At 52.1% G+C, this 25,751-nt stretch overlaps 1 protein-coding gene across 2 annotated transcripts in view; it reads left to right on the top strand.

The window, feature by feature from the left end:
- The first annotated feature begins 347 nt into the window (after positions 1 to 347).
- The window catches only part of CD276 (CD276 molecule), a 30,570-nt gene continuing 5,166 nt past the window's right edge, over positions 348 to 25,751 (top strand). For both annotated transcript variants that reach the window (XR_009209795.1, XM_032174804.2), the window contains exons 1-7: positions 348 to 434; positions 15,644 to 15,776; positions 18,611 to 18,949; positions 19,128 to 19,442; positions 20,011 to 20,349; positions 20,528 to 20,824; positions 24,693 to 24,827. Coding sequence is in view for 1 of the 2 variants with exons in the window: in XM_032174804.2 (XP_032030695.1) it covers positions 15,698 to 15,776; positions 18,611 to 18,949; positions 19,128 to 19,442; positions 20,011 to 20,349; positions 20,528 to 20,824; positions 24,693 to 24,827 (1,504 nt within the window). In the remaining variant the exon portion in view is untranslated. The remainder of the gene's footprint in view (positions 435 to 15,643; positions 15,777 to 18,610; positions 18,950 to 19,127; positions 19,443 to 20,010; positions 20,350 to 20,527; positions 20,825 to 24,692; positions 24,828 to 25,751) is intronic.

The raw sequence follows: 25,751 nt of genomic DNA, 5'->3' as shown, positions 1-25,751 counted from the left end.
GGTCGGACAGCAGGATTCCTGCCCTGTTCCGCCGCCAGTCGATGACCAGTCAGTCACCTGTCCCCTCTCGCAGAAAGGAAGATTCGGCTCTTGGAAGTGTGGGAACGGGGTGGGGGATGGGCAGCGCCCTGCTCCCGGAGCCAAGGGTTTTCCCCGCCAGGGTCAGGCCTGGGGGCGGGGCGGGGGCCAGGCCGTGTGCTCTGCCCAGCGGGCTGGCTCAGGCCTCCGTCTGCAGCCGCCGCTGCGGGGCCAATCCGGCCTCGGGGACGCACCGGAGCCGCCTTTCCGGGCCCCAGGCAGATTCTCCGGCCCGGCCCGCCCCGCCCCTCGGACTCCCCGGGCCGTCCCCGGCCCCCATTCGGGCCGGGCCTCGCTGCGGCGGCGACTGAGCCAGGCTGGGCCGCGTCCCCGAGTCCCAGAGTCGGCGCGGCGCGGTGAGTGCTGGCGTGGCGCGGGCGGCGCGGGGTGGGGCGGCCTTTGTCTGCTGCGGGCAGGGCCCGGATCCCGCGGAGGTCCGCATGTTCCCGCGCAGGGCTGCAGGATCTGAGCAGGGGCGCCTTCCCTGCGGGCTCCTGTTCCCCTGCCCTCCCCCGGGTCCGGGCGGCCCCTCGCGCACAGGAGTCCCGGGAACCGCGGGCGCCCCTCCTGCCCTGGGCTGTGGGGCCCGCGGAGAGCTGGGGGCGCCCGGATCCTACCCCGCCCGCCTTTCCTTGGGTTGAGAGGGGCCCGGGCGCCGTCGGACCTGCAGACCCTGGAAGCTGCGGATCGGGCCGGGTGGGTGAATGCGCTTTTGCAGGCCCCGGGTCTGGAGCGGGCATGGGGGCAGATCTGTCCAGTGTTGAAGCTTAACGAAGCCGCCGGCCGGCGCTGGGAGGTTAGCGGGGTCTCGGGTCCTGCAGAGGAAAACGCCCAGCTCCGGGAGGGGAGGGGCGGGGAGGGAGGGCGAGTGGTTAGGCGTGTCCACTCTGCGGGGCCCAGCAGGGCGAAGGTGTGGGCGACTGGTGCACTTCCACAGGCAGCCGTGGGCAGCATGAGGGGTCAGATTCCGGGAAGGACAGGTAGAGAGGGCTGGGAGGGGCCACGGGGTGAATAGGTGTTGGGGGTGGGGAGGGAATTGGGATGGGCAGTTTGGGCTTGGGAAGCCTCAGGGAGGTGGGGGGTGAGGTGGGATGGAGAGGAGATGCTGGCGACGGTGGAGGGAGGTGGGGACCCCGAGTAGGGGCACACTAGAGTGGAGGGGATTGAATTCCAGCGCCCAGGGCACTTCCTGCGACCGTTTAGCTAGCGAGTTGGCAGGTTTGGCAGCCTAAGGCAGGGGATTTATTTCTAAGCCAAACCTGCTCTAATGAGAAAAGCGTGATAGATGACTCAGATATGGGATCTATCACTGAGGAAAAACATCAAGCAAATAGTAAAGCAAAAAAGATGTGTGTGTGTGTGTGTGTGTGTGTGTGTGTGTGTGTGTGTGTGTGGCGGGTGGGGGGGTGTTATTTGTCTTAATTTAGAAAAACGATTTACCTTCAAATTGGATGTGGATAATTGTAAATGAGTCTGATCTCTTCATTAAAGCCCAGGGTCCTTTTCTTATAAGCATGTCTTCAGTAGTTAGTTTCTATATTAGAAAGTAATGAAGCTGCTTTGTCTTTAAGAGAGTTATTTATTTAGTGCGGCCTCCTCTAGTTCCCTCTGGCCTCCCAGAAATCCCTAGGAAATCTGATGCTGTACAGCCTTCCTTGTAGTGTGGGGACCTGCAAATAGGTGGGACAGTTTGAGGCTGAGGGGAATTAAAGTCTAAACTTGAAGTCTAAACCTGTCCGATGGGTTGAGCTGATCTGAGTGCAGGGCGGGGTGGAGGGTTATGGGGCTGTAGGGTATGAAGTGGCTCATTTCAAGGGAGTATTTTGGGTGAGTACATTTTCCCGATATCTGGAGTTCGTGAGCTTAAGCACTAACACTTAGGGTAACTGTTGACCGTGGAAATTTACATACTTCACCGTCAGCTTACTGGAGTATCCTGATGTGAATGAAATTTTCCTTCATGACTTTGGGTCAGCCCTGTGGACCTCAGTTTTTGTACTGAGGAATTGTATGGCAAGGGGACTCTGGTGGGAGAGACTTCGTTCCTGCATTAAGTGGCCTCAGTGATGCAGTCTGGGTCCCATGACTGACCTTTGGAGTTCTTCCATGTCCTCGTGGCATTACTGGTGGTTTCTCCTGCCTGCAGTAAGCTTTCCAGCTTCTCTAGACTCCTGTGCTGTGAGACATGAGCTTGCCAGAGGTGAGGAGCCTGTGTTAATGCAAGTCTCAGGTGAGAAGGGGTGTTGGAATCTGAGGACCCTGTTTTCCTTCCTGTCCCCTCTTCAGCTCTGTCCAGGCACCACCCAATGGTGGGTCGGCTGAATGTCTCATGTTCAGATACCTGACAGCTGGGTTGGGTGCTTTAATATTTATGGAAAGGACAGTTATAGAAGTGTAGTCCCTTCAAAGGAGTCCTCTGGGGTGTCTATGTCCTTATTAGGTTGACTTCTGAACCTTCCTGTGGGAATTCCTCCATCCTTAAACTTTGGCCTTCTCTGGAGGGGTAAATCTTTGTTCTTTGGAGTAGGATTTGAGTTTGACAAGGAGCTGGACAATGCTGTTTGGCGTCAGAGATGCAGCGTGATAAGAGAGCTGTGAGTTGGAATTCCACAGCACCCAAAGAGACTCCTAGAAAGTGCTGTAGAACAAGTGGCTGGATGGTACTTGGTTGCACATATGGGGTTTGGGGTCTGTGCAGAAAAATGACCAAATCCAAGCAGCCTCTGAGATTATGACCACATGGGGGCTGTTAAGCTGTGGATCTGAGTCATAGGGTCAGGGAAAGAGGAAAAATGGCAAGGAGGATGACGTTACTGCCCATGAGCTTATCCTCTGAGTGGGTGGCGACTTCTCATTGTCCTTTTCCCACATCCCCAGGGCAGGAGTGGTAGGGAAGTCCACCAGCAAAAGGGGGAGGGCACGCCCAGGGCCTAGGAGAGGGGGAAAGGGATGAGGACTGGTCCACATGATTTTTGAGAAATTGCCTTTGGTCTTGTTGGCTCAGAATGGACCCCACACCTGGAACGGGGCCACATGTACAGTTATGCAACCTTTGCCTGCCACCCCCAATTCTACCACCCTTGCAGTGTGCCAGATAGGAGCATTGGGCTTTCAGGTTTGGGAGTGGGTAGGGTTGTGCTGGAGGCTAAATAGACATTATCTCATGTAATCCTCATAGTAGTCCTATGAGGTAGGGTATCATTAACACCATTGTACAGTTGGGGAAACTGAGGCCCAGAAAGGGTAAGTCACATGCCCAAAGACACACAGCCGGCAAATGGTGGAGCTGGGCTGTTGTCTGCTTCCAGAACTGGCTTTTTCTGCTGCTCTGGAGGTAGGCACAGGTTTTACCCCTCTTTCTGGAGCCCGGCAAGATGTGCCAAGGGTCTCTGTAGTAAATCAGGGAAGACTCATCTGGGGAACCAGAGAAGGGGCAGGCCTGACCTGGGTGACCCAGCGACTAGTGGCCTTCACAGCATAGTCAGGGCCTTTGCTGAGAGTTCTTCTCTTCCAGAGCCCTGGCCTTTATCATGCTGGGGCTTCCAGGAGTCCCCGCTCCACCCTCCAGTTCTGACCAGTGCTCCCAGCCAGCTGCCCCCTTTCTCCCTTTCTTTCTCTTTGTGGTCCAGAGAATGAATGCCTGCCCCACACACCTTATGCCATTGGGAATTTGACCTTCACTAGGTATAGGGAGCTTAATCTGTGGGAAGTGGAGTGAGAAGCATTTCTTGCTGGGAGCCTTGGAGCAGGGAGAGATACTGTCTCTGGGAGGCGGGGTCCCAGGTTACCCTAGAGGAAATACAGGCTCCTAGGAACTGGGGCTCTCTTGTGGGAGACATTGGAATGTGTCCTTGTGGGAATGCTCTGTGCTAGAGGCTATGGCAGCAGGAGGGTAGGAGCCCATGGTACTTGGAACTGTGACCGAGCATCTGCGAAGAGGAAGGGGCCCAGGACCACTAGAATGAGTCAGAGCCAGAGATGGAGTCGAGTTGTGCATTTGCTACTTTGGAGCTGGGGCAGTGATAGGGCTCTAGGTGAAAAGTGGGGACACAGAAGGAGTAATGGTCCCAGAGGCCCAGATGTGTGGCCTGACAGAGGAGGTCTTGGCTAGGGAGAGTGGGGTAGGGGCAAAGTGTTCGCTCAGTGCAGAGGCCCCATCTGGGAGGCCTTGTCCCCATGCTTGTGGCAATAATAACAGCAATAATAATAATTATTACTGCAGTTTTGGTACTGGGCACTTTCCTAAGTCCTCTCTCTCTATTGTCTTATTTTATTCTCACAGCAGCCCTGTGGGGTAGGGATTGTTACCCCCATTTTAGAGATTTGGAATTGGGTCTCAAATAGGTTAAGTCATTTAAACTTGGTCATGTGTTCAGCAAGGCATCGGTGTCAGGATTTAAACCCAAGGCTGCTGGCTTCTGAGCTCATGCTGTACCCTGGGCAGGCAAGGCGGCCTGATGATTCCATTCAACAAGTGAGGAAGAGAGATAGGAGCATCAGCTGGCTCTTAGTCACCTCTGCTGGTGGCTGATAATTGAGTGTGGGCCCTTGGGCAGCCGGCCGCCACTCTCTGGGTCCAGATTTCCATCTGTACAATGGGCCTGGAGCTAGGCACTGGACCAGGTGTACCATAAGAGGCCTTTTAGCTCTCAGGACTGGTGGAGACTGCTACACTCCCAGAGGGGTCTGGTGCTTAGATGGAGAGGGGTTGGCAGAGTCGTTCTGCTAAGCTGAGCCTCTTTCAGGGTAGAAACCAAAGGAATTTGGAGGCAAGGAGGCAATTAGGCAGATCACCTCTGGAGAAAATGCACCCTTCCTTGAGTGCAGTCTGGAAAGGCTTCTGGAAAGGATAGGATTTCCAGATATGTTTAGGTGGGCACCTAGCAGGACTCAGCAGATATTGATTGAATGCAGATGTGTGTGCCCTGGGCCTGCCAGTGTCTGACCCAAGATCTGCCCTCTGATGTGGTCTCGTGTGCTCTCAGCCCTTTCCTTCCTCTCCCTATTCTGCTTGTTGCCATCCCTTCTTTTGGCTGGACCTCCTCTGGGCCCAATGTAGCTTTCACTTTTTTCAGGGCTCTGTGCCTCCAGTGTGTGTGTGTGTGTGTGTGTGTGTGTGTGTGTGTGTGTGTGTGTGGTGTGTGTGTGTGTGTGTGTGTGTGTGTGTGTGTGTGTGTGTGTGTGCACATTTCCACATGCATGTATAGGTCAGTTTTGCAGCCCCTGCACATGCCTCTAGTTCCAGGGAGACCTTAGCCCTGCTTTGCTGGCCAGCCCTGATGACATACTACTGTCCTGACTCACACAGAAATCACTTGGAGAGGAAGAACTGATTCCTGCTCTTGGGTGGGATCACGGGACTGGGGAGTGGTGCCCAGTGGACAGCCTTGAACACAAAAGGCCCAAACTGACTCAGATTATCAGGAAAAAGGAAGGCGAACAGGGAGGCTGTTCCCAGGGAACTCTAGGGACCCTCCCATCTCTTTTCTGAGACTGCTGCTCATTTATAGAGCACCTAGTATTAACTAGGTCAGTTTTGATCATTTTACTCATTGAGTCCTATAATCATCCTATGAGGGTAAGGTTTATAATCCCCATTTTACAAATGAGTAAACTGAGGCTCAGAGAGGATATTTTCATAAAGTTTCATTACTAAGAAGTGACAGAGTCTGGATTTGAACCTGTCTCTCCAACTCTAAAGTCATCTTAAACACTAGTGCTAACTTCTTCCATGAAGCTTCTTGCGATTACACCAGCCCAACATGTGATATGGTCACAGCATGGGATGGTGGTGAGGACTCTTTGATGGTTGAGGAGATGAAGACCCAGAAAGGCAAGGGGTTTGCCCTAGGGAGCCTGGCAAGGGAGTGATAGAGCCTGGTCTAAAGTCCAGGATATCTCTGTTGTTGCTGTTTTCCTTTTTTCGTTAATTGCAAAAGAATTTACATGTTCATAGTTAAAAACAGAGAAGTGTATCAAGTAGAAAACAGTAGCAAACTCTCACCCTTATTCCCACACTTCAGAGTTGCATTCACTCTCAGGCATCCAGATCCTTTCCCCATATACAAACATCCATCCATCCATATATCTATCCATCTCTCTATCTAAACACACATGCATTCATTCATTCACTCATTGAATCGTGCATTGAGAACCCATTATGTGCCAAGCCATTGCTAGAATTAAGGATGCAATAGTTAAATAAAGCAGATGTGGTTCCTTCTCAGGGAGGTTCCCATATATCATGAAGAAAACAGACTGGGTGCAATGAATAACAGGGTCCTTCTTAGAGTGGCAGATCTCTTACCTGGCTTTTCTGTCAAGGTGACCCTCAGACTATGGAGGTGTTACCTTTTATCTTAGTCCATGTTTTACTGCTATAACAGAATGCCACAGCCTGGGTAATATATAAAGAAAAAAAGTTTATTTGGCTTGTAGATCTGGAGACTGGGAAGTCCAAGGGCATGGTGCTGGCATCTGGCGAGGGCCTTCTTGCTGCATTATCCTATTGTAGAAGGGCATGTGAGCGTGCAGGACAGACAGTATGGGGGCAGCACTTACTCTTTTATCAGGAACCCACTTTTCCTGTGATGACAGCATTAACCTCTTCACTTCTTACAGGCCTCACCTCTTAATACTGTTACAGTGGCAATTAAATTTCACATGAGTCTTAAAGCACCCATGTCATCTAGGAAGAAGAAACTGTATTTGCAGCAACGCTGTGAGGTAGGAAAGGGAGTCCTATGTTGTAGGAACTGGAAGCAGCCCACTGTGGTGAGGGGCAAGTAGGAAGAGGTGAGGCTGGGCAGGTCGGCAGGGCCAGGGCAGATGGGGCTCTGTAGGCTATGGAGGAGCTGCGATCTTATCACAAGGAAAGTGAACAGCCCTATGATTAACTATTGAAGGCAGTGATATCATATAATTTATGCTTTTATATTAATAGCAATTATTCTGGCTGTTGTATAGAGTATAGATTGGAGAACAGAATTGGGTGGGGGAACTAGAGAAGGTGAACAGACTGGTGAAGAGGCTTTTATAGTTATCCAGGCAAGAGATGATGGTGACTTAGAAGACCAGGAAGAGAAGCAGGGGTAGAGAGAAATGGAGATAGTGAAGATATAGCAGACATATTTGAGGAGTCCCTCAGTTACAGATAATAGAAAACTAGCTCAAGCATATTTAAGAAAAAAAAAAAAAAAAAAGACTGGTTCAAGTACCTAGGCAGTCTATGTGTGCAGCTTGCTTCAGGGATAGGGGCTTAAATGATGGTTTTAGGGCTCTGTATCCTTCTAGCTTCCATCTCTGCCTCTGTTCATTTGTTTGGATCAATTCTTTAGATTGTTGGTAGCAGATAGATTTATTGTTAACAGTCCCAGACCATATCCTTCTTAGTAATCTCAGCAAGAAAGAGTCTTTTTTGATGGCTGCAGCAGCAAGGCTCTGGGGAAGTCTCTGATTGGGTGTGGCTTGGCTTACAGCTCATTCTCGAACTAATCACTGAGTGGGGGCAGGGCAGAGTTTCTCCATGAGCTAGGTCTTGTAACATGCCCAGGCCCTAGGCTGGGCAGACAGCTCCACCAGTACAGCGTGGACTGGGCTCCCTGCAGGAGTGTGGAGCCTTGCTACCGGAAGGGGCCAGCGTAGACCAAGAGAAGGGCACTGTAGAATAAAGGACATGGAGCAAAATAACTGTGTTAAGACTAGCTAGCTACCAAAGACAGAGACGATCTGCTCGGCATTGGATTTGCCTCTTTGTCAAGGAAAGAAGGAGCAGATGTTAAGAAGGAATTGAAGTTTAGTTTAGGCCAAATAGGGAGGTACTCATCTGTTTTAAATGGATTTGTCCTCTGGCCCCTGGGATTGCCTGTCCTGATGTGGGGTGAACTTGGAGACAGAATCTCTGAGAAGCTCTCAGGGATATTTCAGGCCAGTCTAGCGTAAAGAGGGTTGGAGATGTGGGTCACGATATTCCACAGTTTCCTGCTGTGCACAGATTCAATCCGAGTCCTCATCTACCTCCGTCACTACCTCCCTTGCCTCCTCTCCTGAGTCTCGGCCTCTCCTGGAGTCCCATCTTCCCAGAATATGCTGTGAACATCTCTTCTGTGACTGCTCATGCTGTCCCCTCTGCCAGATAGCTGAGATGTCTCCTCCTCTGTGCAGCCCTTACTGAGCCTCCCCAGCCCCCAATGAATGGCTTGACCCTTTCATCCAGGTTTAAGCCTACTCCCTCATCCATTCCCACAATACCTTGTATAAATATGTACCAAAAAACTGGTCATATTCTATTTTAATGATATATTTGTTTCCCAAACCTTTTTTCTATTTTTAATATGAAAATGTGAGATTTTAAATATGCCATTTAGCAGCTCTGTAATCTTGAGCAAGTTATTAAATCTCTCCATCCATGAATTTACTCCTCGGTGAAATAGGATAATAATAGTACCTACTTCACAGAATTGTTGGGAAGCTTAAATGAGTTAATATGTGTAAAAGCACTTAGAACAGAGCCTGATGCATAGCTTTCAACAAAACTGGCCTACGTTATTATTATTTGATAAAAGCAAAATAATATATATAACATGGGTAACTTTTGAAGCACAATAATAAACATACCTCCCAACTTGAGAATGAGAACCCCTGGAGTTGAATATTTATATGTATGATTCTTCATCTCCATTCGTATTGCATGCATGGCCAATGCCTGACATGTGGATCGTGAATAAGCATTTGTTGAATGAATAAATGAACAAATGCCGGAAGACTTGAGACAGGGAAATAACCAGTTTTATGGGGAAGATGGTAGATTATGGGAACAACAGATGAATAATCTTGTTCTTAATCCCTGACAAAGTCCTGGAACCAATGAGCACTTGAAGAAGAGCCTACTAATAGGCACTTTCATGGCTTCACTGGGGTTTTGCAAATGCACTTCTTTTCTTTTTCTTCTCCATTTGATTGGTCCCCAGCCAGAAGCAGTGAAACTTCTCATGACAGCCCTGGGGATGAGATGGGTAGATGGGAGCCGGGTAGCAGCACAGGTAGAAACACTCCTAACCCCAGTGTACTGAATGGTGGATGGACATTGATCCAGGGACAGATGGTGCTATGGGCTTTCCTATTCCTGTCCTCTCCCTGAGGACCTTGATGACACCCAAACACAAGCAGAGAGAGGAGAGTAACCTTTTCAGATGATATTCATTCATTCTTTTTTTAATCCACCAACAAATTATCGAGCATTGTCTATGCACCAGGAACAGTCAAAAGAGTACTTCAAAAGATCACGACAGCGTTACACAGCATTGTAAACATAGTTAATGCTGCCGACTTATACACTTAAACCTGGATAAAATGGCCAACTTCATGTTATATATATTTTACAGCAATGAAAAAAATGTTGTGGCAGTTGGAGGAATGGACTCAGTTTAACTGGGTGAAATGGAATAGTAACAAATGAAATGTCCTATAAAACTCCTCCCCATTCTCAACTCCATCAGAAGAGGATGGCAGAGGTGTGGATTAGCAGCAATGAGTGTGAGTGACTTCTAATGGTTGGCTACAGATTTGATAGTCTGTTATTTTGGGTTATTTTGGTGAATAGTGTGATATGGCTGTTCAATGGTGACTTCGTCAAGGAAGATCAAATACTTTCAGGGCTTTGATAAGGAAGGGGGCAGACTCATTCTGTGTGGTCCAAGGGGTCAGATGAGGACTGTTGTGGGCTGTATTGGGAGACAAATTTGGGCTAAGCGTAAAGTAGAGCTTCTCACTGATGAATGCTGTCCAAAAGCAAGTGGATAGCCCATTGGAGGCCATGGGTGCCCATCACAGGGGAGGGCAAACAGAGATTGTGTGTATGCGGGGGGTGGGGGGGCAGAGAAAGGTTCCCTGTTCTGATACTTGATCATTAATTTCTGCAGTTTCCTCAGAATTTGTTCTCACGGCATCATCTCCCTCAGTGACCCCACCTTTGGCTCTGTCACCCCCATTGCATGAATGACTGCCCTGTCCCTCTGTTCTGAGCTGCAGCTCAGTGTGTCTGGGAGTCCGTAGGACATTTTGGGGTGGATGATCCATAGCTCGAGCTCAGCAGGAACTGATCTTCCCCCTCCACATGCTTCATCTCCAGGTCTCCCCATCTTGTTATGTGTGTCCCTGTTTGCCCATTGCTCAAGACGTCAGTGCCCTCTTGACACCTTCAGCCCCTCCTTCATTACAAACAGTCCCCAAGCCTGGTCACTTCTACCCTTGACATTTGTCCAAAGCTGGGCTCAGGCATCACTCGGTGACTCTGATGAGATAGTCTTCTGTTCGTATTTTGAGATACCTATTTTAGATGTGGTTTCCTTTTGTGGCTCTGAGCAGTGGCAATGCTCATGGGCTAGGGAGAGGGGGAAGAGAAGGAGGGAAAGTAAGGGTGGGATGGCTCCTTAGTTAGTTCAGATGCTGTAAGAAAGGCCCAAAATAGCAATGACTTATGCTGGAAGATATGTTTATTTCTCACCCATGTGACCATCTGGGTATATCCAGGGCTGATACTACAGTCCCTCAGGGTTCTTCTGCCTGCTGCTCTGCCATCCTCAGGGTGTTGCCTTTGGCAGTATGGTCGCCACATACACCGCATCTATGTTCCAGCCAGTGGGAAGGGGGAGGGGAAAGGGAGGGGAGAGCGTGCTTCTCTCTTTAAGGGCATGACCCAGAAGCTGTACACATCAGTGTACACATTGCATAGCCACACTCAGCTGCAAGTAAAGATCTGCAGTCGTTAGCTGAGTGGCCGTGTGCCTAACTAAAAATGCTATGGAAGAAGGAGAGAGCCGGGTGTGGTGGCAGCACCTGTAGTCCCTGCTACTCGGGAGGCTGAGGCAGGAGGATCACTTGAGCCCAGGGGTTACAAGGGTGCAGTGAGTTCTGATTGCACCAGTGAACTATGATGGTACCACTCCAGCCTGGGTGACAGAGCGGGACCCTGTCTCTTAAAAAGAAAAGGGAGAAAATGGGTGTAAGTGGACAACAACTAGCAGTTTCCGCCACAATCACTTTGTGCATTTCAGTGTGAACTGCGTGGCTGTGAATTGGCTGAACCTTAAGGATACAGTCCCTGAAAGCTTCAAGTACTGATAAAGTTCCACTAGCATCCACAAAGCTTTTCTTTTATAGGTAGGAACACTGAGCTCAGAGAAGGGAAGTTGCCTAGTTAAGATTGTATAACACAGTGTCAGAGCTGGGACCAGAACCCCACACTTTGGGCTCATTTTCTAGAATTCCAGGGAGATCTGGCTGAGAGGCAGACAGGCAGTGTCAGGAGGATGGGTCTCTGGAGTTCAGGAAAGGGTTACCTTTCCCAGCGCGGCTACCTGGGGAGCTGCTCATGACTTTTCAGGGATCACCTTTGGGGTTATCATGCCTCTGAGGTGCCTCCAAGTCACCCTGACTATATCATAAATCGTATACTATACCAAACTGCAGTGATCTACCTGCATGTCCCCCTTCCCTATTAGAATCTGCTCCTTGAGGACAGACGCGTAACTTAGTTATCTCTCTGCCCCTAGTATGTCCCTACCAGGAACTCCGTAAGTAGTGAAATCAATTACTAAAGACATGAATGCATGTGGATTCAAGGACTCCTTCAGTTGCCGACAATAGAAACTTAGCTTAAACTGGTTTAAGGGAAAAAAATGATGGGCTCAAATATCTGGGCAGTCTAGGTCTGCAGCTTGCTTCAGGCATAGCTGGATCCAGGGACTTGTCTGACATTTTCAGAACTCTATGTCTGTCTGACCCTTTTTGTCCCTTTGTGGGAAGTGTTGCTCAAGGAGCCCCTGCGGGGATTGGGAGGAAGTAGGGGGTTAGGAGGAAGTGGAGTGATGTGGGTGATTATGGTGGGGGGCAAGGAGACGCTCTTGGGCATCCCCAGGCCCAGGGCATTTTGGCCCTGAGCCCAGATGCAGTCTGGATTTGTTGTTGTAGCTTTCTGAGGGCACATCTTGGGTCATCTCTTGGGAGCCTCCCTTTGGCCCTGCTTCTGCAGGGTTGGATGCGCTTGCTGTACCTTAGGCTGAGGACAGCCTGACCCCTTTCTCCTGCTGCTGTGTGAAAGCCCAAGGTGCTCTGTGGTTTTGGGATACAGCAGGAAGGAGAAGGAGGAGGAGTGGGCACTGGCAGGTGACTCACTGGGAGGGGTGGCACATGCTGACTCCAGGGCAGGTCCCGGCTGGGGACGAGATTCCCCTTTGTGGAAAACATGGGTGGAGGGGGTGGTACGCAGGCAGCATGAGGCCTGCGTGGCTCCACGTGGCTCTGGGTCCCGGGCTGACCAGCTCTGTGTTCACAGGCCACTCTCCCATTCTCCAGAGAGCACTTCCTTTCTGAGCTCTGTCTCTTTCTCCTGTCCTCAGCTCCTCCAGGCCCAGCTGTCAGTGTAGGGGTCTCTGGGTGCCCTGGACTCTTCTGGTCTCTTTGCTTCTGGGCTGTCAAACTTCTCTCCAGGGCAGGCTTCCAGGATCCAGAGTCTAGGAAAGGAACGAAAGGGAGCAAGTCCAGGGCACAGCCCTGGAAGTCCCTCATCTTCCCTCTGGAGGGAAGGGCAGCTCGGCCCTGGGAGAACCTGGGTAGGTCTGATCAGGGGAGGTGCCCTCTGCTTCCCGCACCTGCCCAGAGTGGCAGGAATTAGCCTGATATATGAAGGAGACAATTATATGAAGAGTCTTGAGTGCCAGGCAGAGGAATGGAGTCTGACTTCTATAGTGAATGGGGAGCCATGGGAAGTTCTTGAGCAGGGGAGGGACATGAGCAGATTCCTGTCTTAAGTCCTAAGAGAAGGCACCTTAGAGAACGGGGCTGGCAGGGGAAGAGAGGAGCAAGCAGGGCCAGTGAGGAGGGTGATGGGTCAGGGTGGGAGATGGAAGCTTGAGAAGCAGTGTGGAGAGTGAGGGAGGCAGCCCAGGAAGAATCCACAGGCCTTGGTTCTGTCTGGGGGTAAAGAGAGGAAGGGAGACGTGGAATCTGGGCGTTCGTTCATCCTTAGCCCTGGTGCTTCCCGCGGGTGGTGGGCAGGTCCTGCAGGCAGCTGCCTGCTGGATCTTCCTGTGGGCCTCAGGGTGGCCCTTGTGGGGCAGGATGTGGTGCCTGCCAAAGGTGCTTTATGAATGGAGCTGGGGAAGGCTGCTGACTCAGCAGGCAGTAAGGCTTTGAGGCCGGAAGCGTCTGGAAAGGAAGTGGCTGCTCAGGGCTTCCCCACTGTAGACAGCTGGGAGAGAAGGGGGGCTGGCCAGGATGCACATGGTTTGGCTGAGGGACTCCCTCGGCCCAGCTGCTGGGGGTGTGTGTGTGTAGGAGTGGAGGGTGGCGGGGGGCGGGTGTGCCTGGCTGGGATTGGAAGGATTGAGCCTGGGCGCCTGGAATGGAATTGAGGCTAGCAGCTGTTGATGAGGTTTGCTCCGTGGAAGGGCGGAAAGGTGTAGCAGAATTGGACTCTTTTTGGCTATGCTGACTGGCAAGTTACTTGACATTAACAAAGTTACTTATCTGGGCTTCAATTTTTTTTTTTTTTTTTTTTTTTTTTTTTGAGACAGTCTTGCTCTGTCACCCGGGCTGGAGTGCAGTGGTGCGATTTCCACTCACTGCAACCTCCGCCTCCTGGGTTCAAGCAATTCTCCTGCCTCAGCCTCCTGAGTAGCTGGGATTACAGGCCTGAGCCACCACGCGCAGCTAATTTTTATATTTTTAGTAGACACGGGGTTTCACCATGTTGGTCAGGCTGGTCTCAAACTCCTGACCTCGTGATGTGCCCACCTTGGCCTCCCAAAGGGCTGGGATTACAGGCCTGAGCCACCACACCTGGCCATGGGCTTTAATTTTTTAAAGTCCTGCAAAAAAATAGGACCAAAGGTTACAGCCTATCTCCCAGGGTATTAGGAGGACGTGAAATCATTTCTATTCTTGTTGATCAGTGTTGGTTGGCATAGATGTGGCTTGATCAGGACATGGCACGAATGTTTAGGCAGCAGCTGTGGGACTCAGGGAAGAGGTGTGTGCAGCCTGGAGGGTGGCTAGGATTGGGAGCAGGGCTGGATTTAGGGATGTCTGCCCTTCCCATCCCCAGCTCAGACCTGACCTGCAGCCACAGACCTGCCTATTACTCAGTCCTGACTCCAGCCTTGAGGTCAGCCCCAGTCCTTGCCTCTTCCACTTCTGATCCGTCTTGGTTACTCAATACAGATGTGTTAAGCTAGCAAATGTTCTCTCTGTGCATTCCCACACTCATACACCCAGTCGCCTCCTAAAACTCTGTCCTAGAAGCTTCTTTGCAAATACTGCTGACTTCACTCAAGCTATACTGAACCCTTCCATTTTCTCTGCCTCAGTGAATGCTCCACCCTGTCACTGAGGCTCAAAACCACGGCCAACCTGACTGCTCTTTCTCTCTCCCCAAGTCCTCAAATACTGTCACTTTTACCCAGACATGCTTTGTCTCCTGTCTGGCCCCTCATTTATTCCACCACTATACCTTCCTACAGGGATGGCTATATTAGCCTCTTTTTTAATTTTTATTTTTTGAGATCGAGTCTCACTCTGTCACCCAGTCTGGAGTGCAATGGCGCAATCTTGGCTTACTGCAACCTCTGCCTCCTGGGTTCTAGCAAATCTCCTGCCTCACCCTCCCAAGTAGCTGGGATTACAGGTGCCCACCACCATGCCCAGCTAATTATTTGTATTTTTAGTAGAGATGGGGTTTCACCATGTTGTTCAAACTGGTCACAAACTCCTGACTTCAAGTGATCCGCCTGCCTCAGCCTCCCAAAGTGCTGGGATTACAGGCATGAGCCACTGCACTCAGCCTGAAATAGCCTCTTAACTGGCCTCTCCCTTGCCCTGATACAATCCAGTCTATGCCAAGGAGCTAGAGTGAGTTTTAAACATTGTTACCTAGATTATGTGTGATTAAAACGCTCCCCAATGATTCCCATTACTCATAGAAAAACCTAAATTCCTCACCGGTCTCTCAAAGCCCTGCTTGATCTGGCTGAAACACACCCTCCCATCAGATGGGGGGTGGAGGTGCTGTCAGATTAATCTTCATGAAGCTCAGCTCTGACCATGTATTTCCCTTATTCAGGAAGCTTCAGTGGCTCCCAACTGCCTTTAGGATACAGTTCACACCTGTCAGCCCATCTCTAAGTCCGGCCCCCACAGGAGCTCCTGCTCTGCCCTACGAGCTACTGTCTGCCAAATTGATCTGCACACATCCTAGCCCCAGAGCAAGCCAACCTTGCCTTCACTTGCCGCCTTGCCTCCTCTTCCTTATATTTGGATACTAACATCTTAGCTGAAAGGGTGGATCCCAGCTGCCCCCTACCCCATCTTCCCTGTTAGGCCTCCCCAGGGACTCCCTGCCAAGCATCTGTCACCAAGATCCCTCAGCAGGGGGCCTTGTGGGGTACGGGAACGAGGACCTCCCAGTAGGCAGTTGCAGCATTCCCCACTCTGGTCCAGGAGAGATGAGGCGAGAGATGGTCTGGGGAGAACCTTTGGAGACAAAGGCCTTGCATCCTCTTCCTCCCAGGCAGGGGCAGCCTTCCACCACGGGGAGCCCAGCTGTCAGCCGCCTCACGGGAAGATGCTGCGTCGGCGGGGCAGCCCTGGCATGGGTGTGCACGTGGGTGCAGCCCTGGGAGCACTGTGGTTCTGCCTCACAGGTGAGGGCAGCAGCATGGGGACTGAAGGGGAGGGACAGTGATTGTGGCAGTTGGGGAGGGGGTGCCCACGCCTGTCAGGGGTCCTGCCAAGCCAGCTCTGGCTAGCAGGGCCATACCTTACTTCCACCTGTGGGATCCAGTAGGCAACTCATGTTACTGTTCTTAGCCTCCATTTCCTTGTCTGTAAAATGGGAACGTGAGTGCTAAATGAGATCGTGCTATTCCTTGAATATACTGTGTGTGCCCCCTCCCAGGACCTTTCCACTCGCTCTTTCCTGTGCCTGGAACTTTCTGCCCCTAAACATCTGCATGACTGGATCCCATATTTTGTTGAGGTCTTTGCTCAATGTCACCTCCTCGCAAGGCTCTCCTGGCTCCCTTGTATAAAATAGCACACCTCCGCTCCTCCCTCCCTATCCCTGGCCTCCTTGCGTTATTCTGCCTAGATTCGCCGCCACCTGGCGTTTGCTTGCTTCCTCCCTGTTCAAAGAGCAAGGTCCATCTCAGGGCCGGGGCGGCTGCTGCATAGTAGGTGCCCAATAACTGTGTAGAATAAACGATGTGACTCTCCCCACATGGTGCTTGGCACACAGGAAGCACTCAATAATAATAGCTACTTTAATAACAATATCCTCATCACCTTTCAAATTCTCATCAGCATCTCTGCTCTGAGACGGCTTCCTCCGTGGGGAAGACAAAGCTGAGTGTCTGGCGCCATCTTGTGGCCTTAAAGAAGTGGTGCCTGTCTCTACCCACGGCTGCTCTGATTTCTCTAGAGCAAGAAAGGGTTTTTTGTCTGGGTGACTTATCAGGTTTCATTCCCCCAAATGCCCCCTCCAAGGGGCACCCTGGTTCGACTGACAGGGCATGAGAACTGGCCTGGGGCACCAGGGGTTTCAGCAAGAGATCCAAGGCTAGCTTAAGAACTTTGGAGATCTCTAGGTACTGCAAAGATTATGACACTGAGTATGACTCACAATAAAAATAATAACCATAAAGTCAATGTTATTTTTCTAAATGCAAGAAACCTTTAATGAGTGCTGTATTCAATTTGCGTTGTTTCAAGGCTGATCTTCACGCATTTTGAGTGTGCCTGCTTTGCTAGTGCTTGAAGCACACAATCTAACCATTACCAGAGAACGGTAGTGCCAGGGTGGGGGGCTTGCTTCCCCAAAAGAAAGGCTATCAGGACTCCTGCCTAACTATCCAGTGCTCTAGAAGAAGAGCTAGTATGAAAACAGAGGTGACTGGGTGGGGAGGCTGCGGGGTAACTCCACAGGATAGAGGGCAGGGATGGGATCAGGGGACCCTGCCCAGGGGCTTTTCGCTGGAGGCTCTGGCTCTGGACATGACCTGGCCCTGTCTCTGGAAGTAGAGTTGACTCTGGACAGCTGGGATACCTGTTCCTGCTTTCCTCCTCCTCCATCCCCCCTCTCTTCTCCCCTCCCCCTCCTTCCTTCTTCCCTTCTTTTTTTTTTTTGAGATGGGGTCTTGCTCTGTTGCCAAGGATGGAGTGCAGTGGCGAGATCTCGGCTCACTGCAACCTCCGCCTCCCAGGTTCAAGTGATTCTCCTGCCTCAGCCTCCCGAGTAGCTGGGATTGCAGGTGTGCGCCACCACCCCTGGCTATTTTTTTGTATTTTTTAGTAGAGATTGGGTTTCACCATATCTGCCAAGCTGGTCTCGAACTCCTGACCTCATGTGATCCACCTGCCTCGGCCTTCCGCGCCGGGCCTTTTCCCCTCACTTCTAACTCATCAGCAAGTCCTGTTGATTCTCCCTCCTAAATAAACCTTGAATCTGCCCCCCTCTCTTCCTCTCTACTGCCACCCTTTGAAGCCACACCACCCTCACCTCTTACAGGGACAGCTGAAACAGCCCCTAACTGGCCTCCCCCTTGCCCTGCCACAGTCCAGTCTCCACAGAGGAGCTAGAGTGAGTTTTAAGCATTGCCACTCAGATTATGCATAATTAAAACACTCCCCAATGATTCCCATTACTCATAGAAAAACTTAGATTCCTCACTGGTCTCTTCAAGTCATCTTTGGTCTGGTGGTACATGCCCTCCCATCAGATGTGTCTGCCACACTGGACACTCCCTGATATTTTCACACAGCAAGGCCAGTCTTGCCTCAGGGCCTTCCACCTGCTGTTTCCTCTACGGGGTTCTCTGTGTGTCAGCTCTTTTTCATTCCCTGTAAATTTCAGCTTAATTGCTTTAAAGAGCATGTGCCTCACCACCGTGTTTAAAGGTACGGGTATTCTTTCTTGTATAAAAACAAATCGTGTTTCTTTAGGGAAAGGAAAAAAAAGAAAAAAGAAAAAGCATTTGTGATTCTCTCTCCTCCAGAGAAAACCACTATTGACATTTTTGGTGGATACTTTTTTGGACTCCCCAATTTATAAAATTACTTACGCTCATGGGGAAATGCACATGGCGCAGGCAGGTGTAAAGTACCTGCTAGATTTTTGAAAAGCTGTTGCTTTACTTACTAACCTGCTGGCTCCTTTTCTTCACATACCTTAGTCACATGCTGATGAGAATCTGTGTGCTGTTTGTCCCTCTCTCCCATTAAAATGTAAGTTCTGTGGGGATGTAACCTTAGTATTGCTCTCTGTTGCATTCTGACTCTTATGCTTGGCACCTGTAGGTGCTGACTATATTCTCGACTGAATGAGGTCCTAAGACAATATATTACTTTGGGTCTCAGGCCTAAAAGGAGTGGTGGACAGGGCCTGGGGTTAGCGGGGGCAGGGAGTGGGACTAGGGAGGCCCAGAGAGTTCCCACCCCTCCTCAGTCCCCCTTATATGTTCCCCACTCCTCCTGCCCCCAGGAGCCCTGGAGGTCCAGGTCCCTGAAGACCCAGTGGTGGCACTGGTGGGCACCGATGCCACCCTGCGCTGCTCCTTCTCCCCCGAGCCTGGCTTCAGCCTGGCACAGCTCAACCTCATCTGGCAGCTGACAGATACCAAACAGCTGGTGCACAGCTTTGCCGAGGGCCAGGACCAGGGCAGCGCCTATGCCAACCGCACGGCCCTCTTCCCGGACCTGCTGGCACAGGGCAATGCATCCCTGAGGCTGCAGCGCGTGCGTGTGGCAGACGAGGGCAGCTTCACCTGCTTCGTGAGCATCCGGGACTTCGGCAGCGCTGCAGTCAGCCTGGAGGTGGCCGGTGAGCACCGGGAGGGGGACGCCTTCCCCTTAGTTCACCCTCCATTCCCCCTGCAGCCCACCCCCTGCTGCACTGCTGCTCCTAGAACCCCAGTGCTGATTCCTGTACTCAGCCCCATGCATCCTTTTCATCCTCTGCCATTGCCCTGCCCTTGACCCCTGCCCTCTGTCACCTCCAGCTCCCTACTCGAAGCCCAGCATGACCCTGGAGCCCAGCAAGGACCTGCAGCCCGGGGACACGGTGACCATCACGTGCTCCAGCTACCGGGGCTACCCTGAGGCTGAGGTGTTCTGGCAGGATGGGCAGGGTGCGCCCCTTGCTGGCAACGTGACCACATCGCAGATGGCCAACGAGCAGGGCTTGTTTGACGTGCACAGCGTCCTGCGGGTGGTGCTGGGTGCGAATGGCACCTACAGCTGCCTGGTGCGCAACCCCGTGCTGCAGCAGGATGCGCACGGCTCCATCACCATCACACCCCAGAGAAGCCCCACAGGTTTCTTTGCTTAAATGTCCCCTTGGGGGAGGGGGGTTCTGCTTCTGTCAGCAGGGGTTGGGAGCTCCGAATCTGGCCCCACCTTCAATCTCCCAGAACAGCGAGTTGCCTTCTAATGATAGGGAGAAAGATAACGGGGAGGTGGGGGTGTTCATTGGATGGGGTTGGGGGCGGAGCAATCACAGGCCTTCTTGGCTCTCCTGACTTAGAGGCTCTGGAAGCCTCTGGGAAGAATGGAGCCACATCTGGGTCAGCAGAGGGGTGGGAGAAGGAAAGGGGTCCTGATGGCAGGATTCACCAGGGCTGAAGCCAGTGAGAGTCACCTGCCCCAGGCCTGGCCCTGGGATTGATCTGGTCAGGCCAAGACCCACCTGCTGTGATTGTTCTCAGAGGATTGAGGAGACTCCATATCTGAGAGTCCTCAGGCTTAATCTGCTTTTGTATCTAAGAAGAAAATAGGAAGATGGAACGGGGTCTGGGAGTTGATGGGGGAAGAGATTGGAGGACTCGGGTGGTAGCCTGGGGAGTCCCACTTCTCACCACCCTGCCCCTCTGCCCCCGCCCCCAGGAGCCGTGGAGGTCCAGGTCCCTGAGGACCCGGTGGTAGCCCTGGTGGGCACCGATGCCACCCTGCGCTGCTCCTTCTCCCCCGAGCCTGGCTTCAGCCTGGCGCAGCTCAACCTCATCTGGCAGCTGACAGACACCAAACAGCTGGTGCACAGTTTCACCGAGGGTCGGGACCAGGGCAGCGCCTATGCCAACCGCACGGCCCTCTTCCCAGACCTGCTGGCACAGGGCAATGCATCCCTGAGGCTGCAGCGCGTGCGTGTGGCAGACGAGGGCAGCTTCACCTGCTTCGTGAGCATCCGGGATTTCGGCAGCGCTGCAGTCAGCCTGCAGGTGGCCGGTGAGCACCGGGAGGGGGATCCCTTCCCCTTGGTTCACCCTCCATTCCCCCTGCAGCCCACCCCCTGCTGCACCACTGCTCCCAGAACCCCAGTGCTGATTCCTGTACTCAGCCCCATGCATCCTTTTCATCCTCTCCCATTGCCCTGCCCTTGATCCCTGCCCTGTGTCACCTCCAGCTCCCTACTCGAAGCCCAGCATGACCCTGGAGCCCAGCAAGGACCTGCGGCCCGGGGACACAGTGACCATCACGTGCTCCAGCTACCGAGGCTACCCTGAGGCTGAGGTGTTCTGGCAGGATGGGCAGGGTGCGCCCCTTACTGGCAACGTGACCACGTCGCAGATGGCCAACGAGCAGGGCTTGTTTGACGTGCACAGCGTCCTGCGGGTGGTGCTGGGTGCGAATGGCACCTATAGCTGCCTGGTGCGCAACCCCGTGCTGCAGCAGGATGCACATGGCTCTGTCACCATCACAGGTAGGGGCAGATGAACAGCTGGGGAAGGACGGAGCGAGTAACTCCCTCTTTACTGGTGGAATTTCCATAGGTTTGGGTGGCCAGAAGACTTTCAAAATCCCTTTCATAGACTTCAGGTGCTCACACTCTTCCCCATAAGTCCTTAAGGGACTCGAGCTGATAAGAACCATTTATAATGTTTGACTTCCTTAGAGTGCTTTTTGTGGCACTTACGCTTCTTATGCAGAGGACCAGGTACCTGCCCGAAATTTGGAGGCATGGGCAAGAATTCTGGGGCAGCCACAAGGCATGGCCCAGGGGACTTGGGGTGGGTGTGCTTTCCAACAGGAACTCCTCTGAGTGGTAGGAAGGTATTCTGGGTCAGTGGGCGCCATCTGATTCTGAAGGCCTGAGTGACAGCTGGACCTCCCCAGTTAGTCCCCAACACCTGAGTCAACGTCAGCTCTTCTTCCTGCAGGCTTGAGCTCCACCTAGGCAGCAGTTGGATGGGCAGGGGCTGTCTCTGCTGCCCCCGTGTGGTCAAACACCAGATAGAGGCCACTCCTTTAGTGATTCTTAGTCTCTGGTTTCCAGGTCCTAGCCTGGTGGGCACCTCTTGTGCATGAGGGTGTGAACAGGGTTGAGGTCAAGAGCCTCAGTCTCCATCTGTGTTTGGCCCTGAGAGGCCTCTGGTCAGTCACTTCCTGGGCCGAAGTGCTCAGTCTGGCTCTTCAGTATCTCTCCCTGGGCCAACTGAGCTTTCCCAGGGACCCCATCCTGGTGCACAGTGAGGTCAGGACAGCAGGTTTTGTCTGTCTAGTTCTCCTCTTGTCTTCTGATGACTTCCACCTGCCCCCCAGCCCATCCAAGTTCTGATCTCACCCCTGGTTTCCAGGTCTGCACGCACCTCAGGACTCACTGACTTATTCCTGTCCTCTCCCTCTTGAGCCCTATGTGGTCCCCACTTCTGACAAGCTCCGAGCCAGGGCCCGTCACATTGTCTGCTTGGAATTCAGGCTCACTCCTCCTTCTCTCTTAGGTGTTTCCTTCTGGCAAGGTTGTGCTCCTTCTGCCCACCCCTTCCCCAAGATGGAAAACACTCCCTTCCTGTGCTTTGCAGGAGAGAGTAGCTGCCCTGAGCTCTTGAATGTTCTGACATGTCCTTGACCTTTGAGAGAATAGCATGTGGTCTGGTGGTGAAAATGCTGTTCACAGGAGAATAGAAGAAATAGAAGATAGAGTGATCTTGGCACAGGATATGAAGCTTTCAGAGGAGGGAGGGTGGTAGTGAGGACACCCCCAGGGCCAAGTGGGAGCTGAGAAGGTCTTGAAGGATAAGGGGTCTTTGTGGTCATTTGCACCCTGGGCTGAGCTGGATATTTGCGATGCTGTGCAGAAAGGACTTATGAGTGTAAGTGTGATTGCAAAGAGAATGTTTATCTCACCTAAGAGAAAATTCTCTATTTTAAACTTGAGTAGCTAACATTTAAAGTGATTTCAAAAAAATTTAGGGCCGGGCATGGTGGCTCACACCTGTAATCCCAGCACTTTGGGAGGCCAAGGCGGGCAGATCACTTGAGGTCAGGAGTTCGAGACCAGCCTGGTCAGCATGGTGAAACCCTGTCTCTACTAAAAACACAAAAATTAGCTGGGCGTGGTGGCATGCACCTGTAGTCCCAGCTACTTGGGAGGCTGGGGCAAGAGAATTGCTTGAACCTGGGAGGCGGAGGTTGCAGTGAGCTGAGATAGCGTCACTGCACTCCAGCCTGGGTGACAGAGCAAGACACTGTCTCAATAAATAAATAAAATAAAAATAAAGTGATTTCATTGAGGCCATTGTTGCCAAGCACGTTTCACAGATGAAGAAACTGAGGTCCACAGAGAAGGGGGAACTTTCCCAAAGTCACAGACTGGCACAGTGGTTCTCAATCTTTGGGGGTCAGACCCTTCTTTGAAAATTGGATAAATGATCAATGCAGCAGTTTGCATATAACTCTGGAGGGTTCGCTGCCTCTCTAAACTCCTCTGTGGGTCTGTAGACCTGGGCTCCAGCGCCCTGCAGTGAGGAGATGAGCCACGATCAGAATCCAACTTTGGCCTCTCAGCCTAATTTCCTCTCCTCCCCACCAGCCAGCCTCCTGTTTTTGTTAGAGCAGGTCTGGCCTACTTTGGAGCCCTTGGCCTGTATTTTGCTTCGGGCAGCTTTGTGTCATGTCAAACATTCTGGGATTCAGGCTTTCAGTCCTCCAGCTGGTCTCTCCCATACCTGACGAAGTTAGTGAAGTTGAGTGTGCTCTGCAGAGCATCTCGGAGGGGGATTTATGGAGCAAGCCCTGGAGACGTGGCCTGAGCCTGTACTTTCTTGGGTGAACAGGGCAAATCTAATTTGTGTTCCAGGGACAACACCAGTTGAGGGGGAACATAGAGACCGTCTGCTTGAGTATTTCTATGGCTCTGCCCCCTCCTCTGCCACCAGAGCCCCATGATGGGATTTCCAGGGTGGTTGTTGTTGTTTTTTTTAATGTGTGCTCTGTGGACGGGTCCTCTTGGCCACCACATCAGCTGCTGCCCTCCTTTTCTGCATACCTCTCTTCATCACTGGGGTGATGGATCCCTCTGCTTCCAATGCACAGAGCAGCAGTTTTGCCAGCAGTGCCTATTGAAGGTGACATCTGCAGATCCCTGCACGAGGTGCATCTATGCTGGGGTCTCTGCTGCCAAAGGGTCCATAGCACTGTGCACTGCACTGACAGGGTCTTCTGCAGAAGCTGCTGAGGCCCTGCGCACGCATCGTCTCCAGAGAGCAAAGGAAAGCACACTATCTTCTGTCAGACTTTTCCTCTCAAGACCTCTGCCCAGGACCCAGCTGGGTGCAGGGGCTGGGCTGGAGGATGGTGTGTAAGATGGAGCCACACAGGCTGTGCTCAGAACAGCTCCTGGCCCTACCAGCTTTGGGTCTTCAACTTCATCCCTCTTGACACGAGAGCTCTGAGAGGAGGGGCCTCAGTGTTTCATGTAAATATCCCCCTGGCAAGGCCCCTGCAGACCTACCTGACTCCTTGGGGAAACTCCGAGCCCTCGCTCCAGCCCCCTCAGTGGCCTCATCTGTATGTAGGACTCAGCAAATGTTTTCTGTAAATGGCCAGGGAGTAAATGTTTTTAGGCATCGTGGGCCACACACCATCTCTGTTGCTGCTGCTTCTCCTTCTGTTCCTCCTCCGCCTTCCCCCATCTTTTTTTGGTAACCCTTTACAAATGTAAAAACCATCACTAGTTTGTGGACTGTACAAAAACAGGCCACAAGCCAGCTTTGGCCCATGGGCTGTAGTTTGCTGCCTTCTGATCCATAGAATGGGAGATGTCACCAGGTGGGGCTGGAGCAGTCAAAAGAGGGCCTCTGGAGGAGGTGAATATTGAGCTAGGTAGAGAGTTTGGGAAACTGATAGCAATAATGCAGAGGTTGGAAGGAGCCAGTTACTTCTGGAGAGAATGGTTAGGACACCAGTTTGGCTGGAGCTGAGGCTCCTACGGTAGAATTAGAAAAGTTAGGGGAGGGTAAGCAGCAGCCAGCTTATAGAGGTCCTTGAATCACGCTTGAAGCTTAAAGCATTATTCTAAAGTCACTAGGGAGCCATAGAAGGTACTTGAGCATCATTCAACCACAGACTCTTCAACTCTTCCCAGTTGAGGCATGTCCACATCAGCCAGGGTTGTATCAGGGTTTGGGGAGTGTATGGCGAAGGGACTGTGGGAACTTAAGTGAGCTCTATTCATAGTATTAGGGCCCAGTGAGGGTGGGAGCCCCTGTTCACACTTGTTGCCAATGGTGCTGTCCTCCAGGACATGGGGCCAGGCATGACAGTCTCACTGTTCCAACTTTTCCTCTCAGGGCAGCCTATGACATTCCCCCCGGAGGCCCTGTGGGTGACTGTGGGGCTCTCTGTCTGTCTCGTTGCACTGCTGGTGGCCCTGGCTTTCGTGTGCTGGAGAAAGATCAAACAGAGCTGTGAGGAGGAGAATGCAGGTGAGTATGTGTGTGTGTGTGTGTGCATGTGCGTGCACACTTATGTGTCTTGGGGTATGTTGCTGTGTCTTTGGTGTCAATAGTGTCACTTTCTAGTGACAGAATGAGTGCGAGTGTGCAAATGGGGCTGGATTTGTCTGTGTGTGACCTTGAGTCTATGTCTTGTGTGTGTGAACAAGCGTGAGCCTGTCTGTCCATGTGCAGATACCACAGGATGAATGTGGATGAGTGTGACTGGAAGGTGGTGGGAGTGTAAGGCCAACTGCTACAAAGGGATGAGTGTGTGCAAACAAGTGTGCCTGTGAAAGTAAGTCAGTCACGTGTGTGTGTAAGAGAGCAGGCCAGAGCATGGAAGCTGTGCGGCACAAATGTAGGCACGCCAGGGGCGTGCATGGCACTGGGGGGGAATGTGCCTGCCTCAGAGTGAGTGAGTCTGAAGCAGCTGCCATTTGTGGGGCTGAGGGTCAGCCCGAGCTGGCATTGGTGACTGGTAAGTGGGTGTGAGGACATTGGTGGGTGGTGTTGACCCTGGTGGGTAAACAGATGCATGAGAGTAGATGGGTAGTCAGAGGCTGGGGATGGCTGGAGGTCAGGAAGGAGAGGGAAGAAGAGAGTGGTCAGTTGGCAGGTAGGTGAGTACTTGTGAGGTGGACAGGTGGAAGGATGAGCAGGTGGACGGCTGGTTGGTTACATGTGTTGGAGGTTGATGGTTGGCAGGGCTACTGAGCGAGCGGATGGGTGAGGTGATGGGTGGGTGGGCTAGTGGAGGGTAGGTGGATGGTCTTTGGCCGGGTGAGTGGTGGGCTGCAGGCTGGGTGGATGGTCCTTGACTGGGTGAGTGGTGCGCTTCAGGCTGGGTGGATGGTCTTTGGCTGGGTGAGTGGTGGGGGCGCCAGGCTGGGTAGTTTTTGGCTGGGTGAGTGG

This window comes from Hylobates moloch, unplaced genomic scaffold, assembly GCF_009828535.3.
Source record: "Hylobates moloch isolate HMO894 unplaced genomic scaffold, HMol_V3 SCAFFOLD_14, whole genome shotgun sequence".
NCBI lineage: Eukaryota > Metazoa > Chordata > Mammalia > Primates > Hylobatidae > Hylobates > Hylobates moloch.
This window is presented reverse-complemented; position numbering and strand designations above follow the sequence as displayed.